We start from the raw sequence: 15,631 nt of genomic DNA, 5'->3' as shown, positions 1-15,631 counted from the left end.
TATTCTCGAACGAACCCTCCGATCTGGATGGAGGCTGCCTTTATAAAGGCCCTAATACATCGTTCTTATGAGACGTTTTCCGCCAAAAGAACGTGAACGTTGTATTGCAAAATCTGTTTTTTCCCCCTTTTTTATCGTAACTTTGATGTGATGGAATGTTACAGCGTTTCCGTATGCTTTATGTATGATACAAGTTAGTAACTTCGTTCTAAATCACTCTACATGGATGCATATATTTGTGTCAAATTCTATTAGAATATATTTGTCATTATATATGTATGTCGTATGCATGTATCTTGTAAAGCTGCAAGGCCAGCTATAGCACAAAACAATTGGATACATAACCCAATGGTTAAATATAGTCATGGTATCATCCATCTCTCTCTCTCTCTCTCTCTCTCTCTCTCTCTCTCTCTCTCTCTCTCTCACTCTATATATATATATATATATATATATATAATATTATATATATATATATATAATATATATATATGTATATATATATATATATATATATATAATATATATATTATATATATATATAGAGAGAGAGAGAGAAGGAGAGAGAGACGAGAGAGAGAGAGAGAGAGAGAGAGTTTTAGATAGAGATTTTAAGATATATATATATTATATACTATATAATAATATATAATATATATACATATATAAATAGTATACATATGTACAGATATACATACACATACATGGATATGAAAATATTGTCACCAATTTTACACTTGTATAATCTCAAATGGAGCGATCTTTCTCTCCCTCTTGAGAGGAAAACCCAAAAGCCACAGACCCTCCGAAACCAATATCACTTCGAAGCATTGATTTTCGGATGGCGTTGCTGCCCAAGCGTGCCCACCTACCCTCGGAGATGGTCACGGGACACCATGCTACATTAACTTTAAAGTTAATTAAGTTGCGAATGTGTCTTTTTGTAATTGCTTCTAAAATATAAATGAGTTCCAAAAATTAATGATGTAGTTTTGCAAATAAGCAATTAGAATATATTTCACTATATTCTATTTTTTTTTTTATCAAAGTTCGAAAGCTAACTTTTTTTTTGTAGTTTGTGCTAGTCAGTATTTGTTGTTATCTTCTGAACATTAAATACTAAATAAATTGGTTCGCTTTCTGTACATACTGAGTTTCTTGCCGTTTTAGACAACAAAGTGTGATAGTGCTGTTCAGATACTTATTTACATTTTAAACCGGGTTTTTATTTGTCTTGTCGAAATATTTGATCATATTACGGTGTTATTACTTTTATGTAATAAAAAGTAATAACCCTGTATTACAGGGCATATTGTATATTAGATTTTTACGAAATGTCCTCTTTCTTCTTAAATGTGTTTATATTTAGATTCATTTATTAAACAACTGGGAAACTTAGAAATTAGTTACATGATTCCTAGTTCATATAGTTTTTTTATCTCTTTCATCTCGTTATAATAATAAATGGATATATATATATATATATATATATATATATATATATAATATATATATATATATATATATATATATATATATACATATGTGTATATATATATATATACATATATACATATATATATATATATATATATATATAATAGAGATAGATATATATATATATATATATATATATATATATATACTATATATTTTGCTATTATTTAATCATTCATAATTATAATTGAAGCAAGCATGGCACAAGAATTTAATTCAAGAAACAGCTTTTACTTGTAATTACCTTAAACTTAATTTTTTACAGCTCATGCGTTGAAAATGTCAAGTTATAGCGACCGGGGTGAAGTAATTAATAATAATAATAATAATAATAATAATAATAATAATAATAATAATAATAATAATAATAATAATAATAACAATAATAATAATTACTAGATGTTTATGAAAACACTGATCTATAATAAACTTAAATGGTAAGTATTGTTATATTTTATTCGAAGTATTTCTGTCTTAAACTATCATATAACACAGTCCTGAAAGATTTCGTAAGATGTTGTTGATTACGGTGTAAGTCTATCTAGTTAGCCTCCTTTGCAATCTTTTAAGATCTATGAACCAGTGGCGTGGTGCTCATCGTTTTACACCCTCGTTTTCAGATATTTCACATTTTCTGTCATCCCCGATGGGTGCTTTTCGGGATCAATTCGAATTTGTTTCATATTCGAGAATATCTTTATAGACTATGGCTAAGATTCCTGGCTTTCTTCTTTATTGGTAATACCTTGTAATGACTATTAGATGTTAAAACGTGACGTCATTCCTTTCGATGAAATATAAATCGGCATCCATTCGTTCATCGACTTCTTGTTTAGTTGTATACCTATCCAATAATACAAAGCCGATAAATATTATTCGTGAGAGGTTCCGAGTTGAAGAATCAGAGACGCAAATTCCACGGGATCCCTCTACCGCTTTCTTGCATGCAAGAGCCAACTAGCGGGAGCCAGGAGAAAATAACGCGTGAAGCCGCATCATCCCTCAGTATCACAGATCATTTTACTTGACACTCCACCAAATAAAACATACTTCATTTCAGGAAGTCAATGACGAGAAGAAAGAGAAAATACTTTGTCCCCGGAAGTTACGTAAGAGGAAGATACCACCGAAACGTGTTCCAAAGTTAAGCTAATATTCATCTGTCCAGGAAGGGCGCCGCCAAGAAAGTTTTCATTAAAAAAGAGATAGCCCCTTGGAGAAGTTTTCGGCACGAGGGGGCCAAAAGTCTTGAAAATAATTATTCTCGTGCCAAGCATATTAGTTCTGGTGGCTATTTCTAGCAGGCTTTGTATTATTTGACCCTCCCTGGTCAACGTCGACTATATATAGGCTAAAAATAAGATTAACTCTTTCACTTCCTGGTCTCTTCTTTTACACGACAGATTTCATGTCAAGTATTACATTTTATGGTATTTTATCCTGTAACTGGATTATGGTTGGAACTTGTACAATAAGCTTTGAACTATAGTTTTACCATTATTCGTCTTTGCTTGATCAAGCTATTTAGGCTTTATCCTCTATGAGCGATGCAGTTACAATGATTTCCAGTTGTTGAAAATGCTTCTTTTAATTAGAATTCCAATTGTCATGCACATACACATACACACGCACAAACACGCATACACTATTTATATATATATATATATATATATATATATTATATATATATATATATATATATATATATAATATATATATATATATATATATATATATATATATATATATATATATATATACACAAACATATATACATTTATATAATATATATATATTAATTTTTATATATATAATTAATACATATATATATATATATATATATATGAATAGATTATTACATAATATATAGAAACAACATATATTGGATATAAAAAAATATATATGTATATTATATATTATATAAATAAGGCAAAGATAAAAGAAAAAAAGATTCCCGGGTTCCTCCCAGCAACCTCTGGAATGAGCTAAGTCTATCACTGTTATCGACTGATGGCATTTAAGAGTGTAGCTTGTGGTTACTCACTGAATAATTGAAAATTGTGACATTTATCGCTGCAGTTCGCTCTCTCGCCTCCTTGTATCGCGTTGTATAACGCTACACAAAGAACGACATTGTATCCCGGGGGATTATTACTACATAGTCAGTTGTCGTCTTGGCCTCTGGAATACTGAAAATTTACAGAGGGATTTTCCAGACCGAAATCTCTCCGGGATTCAGATTTCGGATTTGGCATAATTAAGCCGATTCGACATTTTACGCCGAAATTCCTAAGGTATCGGGGCCATCGCTGATTGGTTCAGGTTTGACAAAGGGAGGGGTCGAGGAGATCCTCGGCAGTGATTGGTGGGGAGGGTGTTTGAGGGCGCATGTTCCCTGTGGCAATTACTGTGACTGGCCCTTCCGCATTTTTCAGGTCGCAGTGTTCAAGGGGACGAGGCACGACAAAGGTGTGTCGAACGTCGAAGGAGGTAAGGTTCCTGGCGTTTTCCATTTCAAATAGACTGATGAAATCAATAGATCATAATATCTACTCATTAACAAATGGGATTATTTTTTAGGGGGGCGGCTTCTTGGGATTATTTACCCTTTCGTTAATTAACCATTACTCACAGTACCTTGCTCGGACTTGGACTATCCTCTCAGTGATGCACAGTAAGACAGTGATGGTGCCTGAAGGCAGTGACATACAGTGCCTTCATTAGTGATCAATGCGTTGTTTGACAACCAGAGGATGAATTCCTTCGGATGCTCTCGAGAAGAAATGTTTCTGTAAAATCCTTCATAAAACTATGACTTCAGTAAAAGGCAACGGCATATAAACATTGTCTTGAAAGACTCCTCATCGGATTTATCACTCGATAGTCTTCGGAATTTGCAATTATCAAGTTGATTTTATTTTGACACTGTTTTACAGTCTTGGCGTTCTACAATCAGTTGTGTATGTCTGTACTGTGGATATATAAAGAAAAGAGTGCACGTCCCAAGGAGACAGTGTGAGTAGAGCTTGGGAACCAGGATGAAATCCTCTTTTCAAACAGTATTCAGACAACTGTGCGTTTGTTTAATTCTTGTTAAGTAGTAATGTTCCATTTATGCTGCATTATTAAAGGTAGTTTAATACAGATGTTTCATTGCCAAACAACTCTAACCCTCTTCAGACAGTGCTTATTTTTAGTGCTTACTACTATTCATTGTACTTTTGTATGCATTTAAAGGGAGTAAACATACTTTGGGGGACAGAACTGTACAAATATAATGTATCGAAGTTCTCAAATGCAATGAATGAGTACAGGATACTTAGAATACCAAGAGAACATTAAAGCTCACAGACGACATTTTACATTTATGGACATCAGTATGAAGGCAGCAAATGAACCCAAATACAAAAGGGAACGCTTATTTTTTATTCAAAATTTAAATTTAAATTTCATTTTTTACTCAAATCCAAATTGTCTATCAAAATTAATAGCAATTCCTTCGATACTTTCTCCAGAACAAGAATAAGAAGTTAGATTCTCAGATAAGTTTGATTGAGTAAAATTTACCGTTAAGGACCAAATAATTTTCTGTTTGATATTCTTATTTTCTATTTGATATCATTCTTAGGTGAAGAGAGTACCGATCATCACATAAGAGCTTGATGTGAAGGAATGTGTCAATTTTACGGAAGAATAATAACGTCCTTCTCTATGCATCCCTCAGGACAAAAGACCAGGAGAGAGAGAGAGAGCGTGCATGAGTCTGATATCCATCTAACTGTGAAGAGAAGAGCCTTCAAAACTCGGGAGTTTTCGTCCCTTAAATGACGGAGACTCTACAGCCACACTGCCAACCGCTGCACAAGAGAACGTGAAAGAACGGACTGAAGAACACTAAAAGAACGATCCGAAGAACGATCGAAATGACGGAACACACCCCCAGGGGCAGCTGGTACCTCCCCATTTTACTCCTGACCTTGGCTGCCTTCAAATCGGTGTCAGCTCAGGTCAATCTCTGTAAGTATCGAAGTATTTCAGTTTTATATGTAGTTTTTTTTTCACCTTATAAGCACTTTACTTAGTCTTCATTTCTTATTTGGTCTTTACAAGGAAGTGTCACTTATTATTACTTTTATAAACAACAGCTCAGGTCAACGTCTGTGAGAAGCGATAATGCAATTTGATTTTATTTGTAGTTTTTTTTTTTACAAGTACATTGTGTAGCTTTTTTACTCAATTGATCTTCATAAGAAAGAAACATTTATTAGTACTTATACAAATAATAGTAAACTTAATATCAAGCCATATTGTCATAACTAGTCGGCAGAGCATATTTCTTATTACGGATCCAATGCAACGCTGACGAATTTCGCGGATCGCGTACCTCTGCGTAGCAAGGATTGGAATCAATAGATCTTGACATATCAGTGACCTTTCTGGCGAGGGACACCATTCAACATTTAAGAGGCTTTCCTGTATTCATATGCGCATGTGCCGATTCAGGCATTTACCTGGAATAATCCATAGTTGCGTATGACGTCATTTCCTGATGCGCATGTGTCAATGCGCACTCAGGTTTATATGTTCGTGAATTCTTTCACAGAAGAGCAAGTGATGATCTACATGCTCACGCGCATTTGTAACTGCGCATGCACATGTCAGCTTGGTGCTTTCATGCTTGCGCAAGCACTTTTGTATGCAAATGCATACGTTTGCGCATGCGCATAGCAATTACCGGCCTCTGCGCATGCGTTAAGAATCACCTCGATTTTTTCCTTCGTTAATCGGCTGATAATTGGTGATAATTAAGAAACTGGAAATATGAAGTAATATAATTAAACATAAACCTATACAAATACATAGTTATTTTTGTTACATATGTATTCTCAAATTAGATCGAGCGGCCTTCAGCCAGTCTTTTTGTTAGTGAACTTCATGTATCTAAACCTGATCATATACGTTTTTTACAGCATCGTAACTTAATAGACATGACCACATATTAAGCATTATGTAATAGCACATGTGCACAGGCGAGTTTACAGGTGTATCGTACTAATTGGCATCGACTTTTATTCTCGAAGACAATACAGGAAATCATATTCATATTATAAGTCATCAAGCAGATAAAGTGATCAAGTGACCTATTTTAAATCACAATGATTAGCAGAAGACTGATTCAAAAGTGCAGTTGAAAAATAGTTGCTGCTGAGCGTTTGCGATCGATAACTACCTATTGATTTTACCTATATTTCCTGTACCGATTCCAAAGCCTCATAGACGGGTAAAGCGGTACGGAGATACCTATGCCTGGCTTTACGTGTGCACACTGTATAACTGTATGTATACACATATATATGCATATAGTGTGTGTATATATATATATATATATATATATATATATATATATATATATATATACATATACATAATATATATATATATATATTATATGCATCCACACACATACACACACATATAGTATATATATATATATATATATATATATATATATATATATATATATATATATATCTATATATATATATTATATATATATATATATATATATATATATATATATATATATATAAAATTATACATCATAAAAAGGGTTAAGGAATCCTCGGCGACATCACATTTCATGAATTACGTTTTATCCTGGCCTAAATTAATTTCAGATTGACTTCTTCCATATGTTAGAATTCATCAAAATGACTGTGTCTCTTGCGCAAAAGGTTTTCGGTTCTCTGAAAAAGATGCATCTCTCACGAACGTCTGAAAGATCAAACTTCAGTTCTGAGTCGTTCAGAATCAATATGTCCAACTTATCTCTTGAACGCTTTCATTGATAATAATTTCAGCCTCCTAAGATCATAGGGTTCGTCCTTAGCCCGATATCCAGTTTGGGTCACGAAGGTTTACCACTTGTAACTTCTTTCTATGTGACTGGGTCCGGTAGACTCACCCCAATCCAATACCGGCCCCCGGCCCCCGCCGCACCAAGGTTGAAAAGTACATTGCGCATGCGCGTTACAACTGCGCCGGGCCATGAAGATCACCACTTGCTTATCTGTGGACGAATGAACGTATAAATCAGTGTGCACCGTAAACCATTGTTACAACAATCTCCACTTATAATAATTTCCACGTACTATAACAATCTCTTATAGCTGGTTTCTTAAGTCTTTCTTTCTCGGAGATGCCAAAATAGGCCTCCATATTTCTGTGTTCCTAATCAATCTTTCTTCTTCCTTTTTGCAATGTCAACGCCTTTGATAACTAAACGACGAATGATTCTGTTACTGTTATAAGAAATTTAATTTTTTTTTAACACGATAAATCTGACAATAAAATGCCGATTACCTTTTGGAGTATATCTGGCATAGTTCTCTTTCTTTCAGCTATATGGTACTAAAAATATCTTGTGGTAAACATTTTTAAAACATATATTTTCGAGTAAAATTCGTCCACATGATGAGGTAATGATTATTACAATTTTTAAGGCCAAAAATTCCCTTTTATTCCAAGATCATTAATCACTGTATTTAGTAGCCATTGGGATTAAAGCCTATTTTGTCAACTAGTAATTGTTCTCTATTTTGAAAATATCTTTGGCCCGCATATCTGATTATTAAATATCCATATTTACGAATGAATTTCTCAGTCAAGAACAATTATTCTCTCTCTCTCTCTCTCTCTCTCTCTCTCTCTCTCTCTCTCTCTCTCTCTCTCTCTCTCTCTCTCTCTCTCTCTCTAATTGATAAGTCATTAAGTTTCTTCAGCAAATATTCCTTCTTATTGAGCTTGAAGTATACTTAAACATATGTGCATTATTAAGAACCAAATCACTCAAGCATCGATGTGACATCATCGCGAGCAGTTGCAGAGTAGCCTAACTGTCAAAGGTCATTTAGCACCAAAGTAATAAAATCGAAATGTTAAAATAACTGTGGAACGCAACAACCAGCTTTTACAGATACAAGATCCTGTATCAAGTGTATGTAATATTCATTTAATCTGGACTTGCAGGTAATATGCGTGACAGAAGTAGAAACCACATATAACATTATTATCTATAATAATAAAAGTGATAATAGTAATAATAATAATTATTGGGAAGAAGGACTGATAAAAGTAGAAGAAGACCCAGAAATATACAGAGACAGGAGAAAGACACGCAGAACAGAGGAATGGTATAACAAACCAATGCACGGACAATACATGAGACAGACTAAAGAACTAGCCAGCGATGACACATGGCAACGGCTACTGAGGGGAGAGCTCAAGAAGGAAACTGAAGGAATGATAACAGCGGCACAAGATCAGGCCCTAAGAACCAGATATGTCCAAAGAACGATAGATGGAAATAACATCTCTCCCATATGTAGGAAGTGCAATACGAAAAATGAAACCATAAACCACATAGCAAGCGAGTGTCCGGCACTTGCACAGAACCAGTACAAAAAGAGGCACGATTCAGTAGCAAAAGTCCTCCACTGGAGCCTGTGCAAGAAACACCAGCTACCTTGCAGAAATAAGTGGTACGAACACCAACCTGAAGGAGTGATAGAAAACGATCAGGCAAAGATCCTCTGGGACTATGGTATCAAAACAGATAGGGTGATACGTGCAAATAGACCAGACGTGATGTTGATTGACAAAATCAAGAAGAAAGTATCACTCATTGATGTTGCAATACCATGGGACACCAGAGTTGAAGAGAAAGAAAGGGAAAAAATGAATAAGTATCAAGACCTGAAAATAGAAAGAAGGATATGGGATATGCCAGTGGAAATTGTACCCATAATCATAGGAACATAGGCACGATCCCAAGATCCCTGAAAAGGAATCTGGAAAAACTAGGGGCTGAAGTAGTTCCAGGACTCATGCTTAAGAATGTGATCCTAGAAACGGCGCACATAGTAAGAAAAGTGATGGACTCCTGAGGAGGCAGGATGCATCCCGGAACCCCACACTGTAAATACCACCCAGTCGAATTAGAGGACTGTGATAGAGCCAAAAAAAAAATAATAATAATAATAATAATTTCCGAGTGGATCTTGTTTGTCCTCCCCTGGGCGATAGTAGAGGAGACATGACACAGGCAACCAACCCCTGCAAACCAGTTTGCCCGCCCAGGGTGGGGACGGGGTAGGTAGGGGAACGGGAGGGTAAGGGAGACATCCACCCTCCTCCTTGAAACCTGTTTGTCCGCCACGGGTAGGGGAGGGGTAGATAGGGGATTGGGGGGGTAGGGGAGACAGCAGTGCCGAGTTCCAGCACACATAGCAAGCGCCAACAAGCTGAATGTTAATAAGCATAGAATTGGCATAATTTTCACCTTTTATCAACATTAGTCAAGGATCAATGTCAGAAAATATGACAGAAGATTGCTCTTTAAGCGGCGACTGCCAGAGGTCGATACCACAGATAAGGTTATAGTTTTCATATTGTGTTCATATGAGCCAGGAAAACGGTAATAACGAGCTTGCCCATTGCTGAGCACTCTACGCCAAAGTATATTCTCTAAGTACTTTTGCTTATACTGTAAGTAGGTCTGTGACCTATCTGAAATATATGACAATTACTTCAAAATAAAGGATGAGCTGTCTATAAGATTATATGCGTTCTTCTATATGCCTACATTAAACCAGCATAGCATGAACTACCTAAGTTTATCTTATGTCCATAACCTCCCACCAGAACAGAAAAAGGTATAAAAAGAATGAGCCAAGCTCGTCTGAAAAGAGTGGAGATACCTCCAATCATTAGACCTTTATTTTGGCTGGAAACTCTCATATAGAGTAGCTAGGAAAGAATGAAGTGGACTGATTTAATTGTAATAAGAAGAGGTATTCCCACTGCCTTGTGCCAGAATAGCCTAAGATCACCCGGAGAGAAGTTCATTATCATACTCTTCAGACCAGAACTTTCCCTCAGAATGTTATCATTGAATGTAAAAAGTGGCCTAAGTTATCTAATGACAAGGGGCTCTCCTACAACCTTTGGACAGGATATGTCCTCACAAAAAAAGGCAAGTAATAAATTACCCAGAACATTAAAGAGAGAGGTCATTTTCCCTAATCCTCAGACCAGATCTCTGGACCAGAAACACGAACATGCAAATGGCATGAAAAAATTACCAAAGTTTTAGAGTAGATATTTTACCATATGTTTTTTCCACTTGAATTACCATACTGGAGAAGCATGTAGTGTGATCAAGTCTTACAACATTTGGCCAAGGAACAATTACACAGAAGAGTCAATAAGAAATTGATCAAAGCCGACCTTAAGAAAGGAATATTCCTTAACAATGTGCCCATTAAAAAAAAAACATGTGACACAATACCCAAGGTTACCTGTAGAGAGGGCATTCTCACAGCATTTGGGTAAATAATGTCTACATTGGAGAGGTGTGAAAAGACTGACCCAAGACCATTTAAAGAGAGAGACAGCCGTACAACCGGGAACTCCTACATCGAAGACACAAGAAACGAGTAGTCCATGCCTACCTGGAAGATATGCAACAACCTTTATGCCAAAAACTACAACAATGAAAAGACCTGGCAGAACTGATCATTGCTTATTTTGTCAAGAGACGGTCTGCCCAAAACATACAAATCAGAAATTCTCACTTCAAAGAGGCATACAAATGCTAGACCAGAAACTCCCACTCTGGATAGTCATGGGATGAATGACCCAAGAGAAGATAGTTCCCACAATACTGAAGAGTCATGGAAGAAATGACCAGATTCTATTTGGAATAGTTTTTGGGTCAGAAACGACCTCACTGAAGAGGCTTGGGAATGAGCATACCTACTAGCCGACATACCTCAGTTACCTGTCCGGACTCGATGGCGGAATGGCAGGAAAATGCATACAAACACCTCACACCCTCCAGTGCTGCAAAAATTGAAAATGTTAGCTGAACGAAAGATCAAATCTCCAGTCGAATTCCAGGCAAAAGAGAGGCAAAATCAAAGGAGGTAAATAGAGATGGGGAAAGCTGCTTAATTTACGTGTAAAAGTTCATCTCATTTCTCGAAATAGGACTAGTCACAAGAGGCATATTAGATGCTACAAAGGATAGAGGCATCCTTACAGAATAAAAATTATCCGTAGAAGATTCGAAGTCAAGTATTGAAACGTTATTAAAATGCCAGGCCACTCGCAGTAGATGCAGTTACTAAAAAGAAAATGATTGCGAGGGACAACAAATAAAAAAGCAGATGAAAAAAAATAACAGACTCGATTCTATCAGGATTAGCGTCATTAGACGTGTGGCACTTTCGACAGTGAAATCAATACAGGCGTAGCATATACTAGAGACATCAGCTTTCCCATTTTTATTTGTGTTCGTCTTGAAGCGTATAAATGATCTTGTCAACAATATCGGTTGAACAACAATTACTACTTCAGTAAGAACCGCAGTTTATGCTTCCTTAAATCAAACACTGTGTACGCAATTCCAAAAAGTTTCATAACTGAAAAATTCAGTTATAAAATTACTATGTCATATCTAAAAACTTGAAAGTGTCGCATACAGTTTTTCTAAGAGAAAAACAAAAGTGAATACAAAAGGCAATGAATGATTTACCATTCTTTGCATGTGCATTGCGCCGGAAGTGGACGTTGCTCTTTTAATCCCAGTTATTAATGAAGACAATAATATAAAAGGACGGAGACCGACTGCATTTCATAAACAGACAAAATTCTGGTTAGAGTAGACTCACATCAACTGTGCATTTGATGTCTAGGCCAGTCCTTTACGACGCTCCTAATAGGCTGTTGATAAGCCAATCACACGGCTGGAAACTCTCTATCTCTCTCAAGAGTTCACATAGGCAGGATGTATGCTCCACCTCTCCTGAGGGATACCTTTGAAAGACGTATCCCTCAGGAGAAGTGGAACATAGATCTTACCCATGTGAACTCTCGAGAGAGACTGAGAATTTCCAACCCTGTGATTGGCTTATCAACAGCCAATCAGGAGCGTCGTAAGGGACTAGTCTAGACATCAAAGGCATTGTTGATGTGAATCTACTATAGCATGACAATCATGGAAATTGGCGTAAAAGTCAGATTATTTTAAATGCTTCTTTACTTCTTTATAGCTATTTGTGTTTTATCCATACAGTTTAATATATATATATAATTTATAGATATATATATATATATATATATATAGATTATATAAATATATATGATATATATATATATATAAATAGATATGTTATTATATCTATATATATTAGGATATATATATATATATATAATATATAAAAGTTATTCATATTATATACGTATATATATATCATATATATATATATAAATATATAATGTATATATATATATATATATATATATATATATATATATTAAAGTTATTCATATATATATACGTATAATATAATATTATATGTGTGTGTGTGTGTGTGTGCGTGTAAATTTATATATATATATATACATATATATATATATATATATATATATATATATATATATATATGTGTGTGTGTGTGTGTGTGTGTGTGTGTGTGTGTGTGTAATATATATTTGTGTGTGTATGTGTGTGCGTATATATATGTATACACAAACATATATATATATATGAGATATATATATGTATGTGTATAAATATATATATATATACATATATATATCTTTAATATATATATACATACATACAAGCATATATATTTTAACAAGTGAAGATAACGGATAGAAACGGCGGAAAAAAACAGACATTTCCGTTTATTTATTGCATAAACATTAGTACTTGAGCCATTTACTGTTGGGAATAACATTCCTCGAGATAAAAAAAAAGGGGGGGGAGGGAGGCGCCAGTGGGCTTCTCACCTGAAACACTAAGAACCGAAGTTCTTAATGAAGTTCTAATTGCTGTTTCATCGACTGCTTGCATGACGTCACGCGTCGGTGATATCGATTGCTTTCCTCACGCCCGTCCGGGGCTATCATCACAACCTGGCTGAAGAAGAAGAAGATGTTGCTATTTGTCAAAAGATTCAGTGTTGCAACCCTGGTTTTGGTTCGGCTCTGGCAAATTAGCCTAATCGTTGTTCTTCGGTAAGCAGGAGAAAAGATAAGTTTTGTGTGTGAAACACTTCCAAGAATACAACTTGATTCAGCAAGAAAGTTAACGTTGTTAATCAGAATGTAGGACTTTTTACGCCATGGGTAACGTCCCGCAAGTTCTGATAAATAATTGTGAACAAAAACCAGTTCTAGTTTTAAAACTGAACACTAAACATCCGGAATATTTTGAAAGCTGCTTCCCAAGAACATAAAATACAGTGAAATATATATATATATATATATATATATATATATATATATATATATATATATATATATATATATATATATATATTTCACTGTATTTTATTCTTCATTTGCTTTTCTTACCAAATAAAAGCTGGGTGAATTTACCATGAAGGTCAAATGTACACAAATCTTTTATTCATCAATGAGTCTGTAAACAGACGTGGTCTGTACAGATCTACAAACACTTGCTATGTTGATGCGACATACATCAAATGACTCGAATTTGATGAATGTCATACCAACATACCAAATATATTCAGATATAGTAATTCTTTTGAGGAAGTTGTAACATAGACTAATCATTTCCTCCAAAATGCAGTTACCTAATCCTTCGGAACTAGCCTGGTAATTTTTGACATTCAAGCATTGTATTTCCTAGATGATCCAAAAGCTATTCATGTATGTAAGTATAAAATTTTATGAATGGTATTGAGTTATGTATATAATATATATATATATATATATATATATATATATATATATATATATATATATAAAATTATATACATAACTCAATACTAGGTTATGCTGTTTAATAAAAAAAATACCATTCATAAAATTTTATACTTACATACATGAATAGCTTTTGGATCATCTAGGAAATACAATGCTTGAATGTCAAAAATTACCAGGCTAGTTCCGAAGGATTAGGTAACTGCATTTTGGAGGAAATGATTAGTCTATGTTACAACTTCCTCAAAAGAATTACTATATCTGAATATATTTGGTATGTTGGTATGACATTCATCAAATTCGAGTCATTTGATGTATGTCGCATCAACATAGCAAGTGTTTGTAGATCTGTACAGACCACGTCTGTTTACAGACTCATTGATGAATAAAAGATTTGTGTACATTTGACCTTCATGGTAAATTCACCCAGCTTTTATTTGGTACGAAAAGCAAATGAAGAATGGTTTTTAGTTTTCTGTAAAATCAAAACTACTGAAATGGCTTTGGCTGTCCATCCGCACTTTCTTCTGTTCGCCCTCACATCTCAAAACCTACTGAGGCTAGAGGGCTGCAAATTAGTATGTTGATCATCCACCATCCAGCCATCAAACATTCCGAGTTACAACCCTCTCGTCTCAGTGGTTTTTATCTTATTTAGCGTTAAATTTAGCCATGATCGTGCGTCTGGCAACGCTATAGGACAGGCCACCACCGGGCCGTGGCTGAAATATATTTTGGCAGCGGATCATGCAGCATTATACGCTGTACATAAGACTCGACTGCGCCGAAGAAACCTCTCATTCCATAAAGACGCCTTGCTCATAAATCATGAATCCTCGTTCAGTACACTTTGTTAAAGATGGTCTATCTTGCAGGAAACTGTAAGTTAATGAAAGGTCCCTCCAAAAAGGTTTGCGAAAAATACCACTCCTAATTTCATGCTTCCTTTATAACTGATGGGATCTCTACCCATCCAGTCAGGTTCGAGATTGAAAGTCCATCAGCCGCCATTTTCCCTGCCACCTCATCTGAAGATAAATGAAAATGATCTCTCTTGATAATTATGGGAACCTTCATTTTGCTTGGAGATGTGTGTTGGTTCAGATAATTGGTGAGATAACTGACAACTAAATGGATGAGGTTCCAATCCAGAATGTAAATTTCCTTGAGGCACTAATGTGACATATCTTATGGTTTACCCTCATTCTTTAGCTAAGTAATACTTACGACAAGCGATTTCAAGTCAGAAGATCGAAATCCCTCCAATTATCATATATTCAAAAACCTGTTCATTTGCTCAAAGATGAATTTTATGAGAGATTAAAATATAATGATA

The 15,631-nt window shown here is 34.9% G+C and overlaps 1 protein-coding gene across 4 annotated transcripts in view; it reads left to right on the top strand.

Moving 5' to 3' along the window:
• Window positions 1-3,887: 3,887 nt before the first annotated feature.
• LOC135211064 (ionotropic receptor 25a-like) overlaps window positions 3,888-15,631 on the top strand; it is a 57,423-nt gene continuing 45,679 nt past the window's right edge. For all 4 annotated transcript variants that reach the window (XM_064244121.1, XM_064244122.1, XM_064244123.1 and 1 more), the window contains exons 1-2: window positions 3,888-3,987; window positions 5,222-5,514. In XM_064244121.1, coding sequence (XP_064100191.1) covers window positions 5,421-5,514 — 94 coding nt within the window. In that variant the 5' untranslated portion in view covers window positions 3,888-3,987; window positions 5,222-5,420. The remainder of the gene's footprint in view (window positions 3,988-5,221; window positions 5,515-15,631) is intronic.

This window comes from Macrobrachium nipponense, chromosome 4, assembly GCF_015104395.2.
Source record: "Macrobrachium nipponense isolate FS-2020 chromosome 4, ASM1510439v2, whole genome shotgun sequence".
NCBI classification, from domain to species: domain Eukaryota; kingdom Metazoa; phylum Arthropoda; class Malacostraca; order Decapoda; family Palaemonidae; genus Macrobrachium; species Macrobrachium nipponense.
Note: the sequence above shows the minus strand (reverse complement) of the source record. Positions and strands in the feature narration are given on the sequence as shown.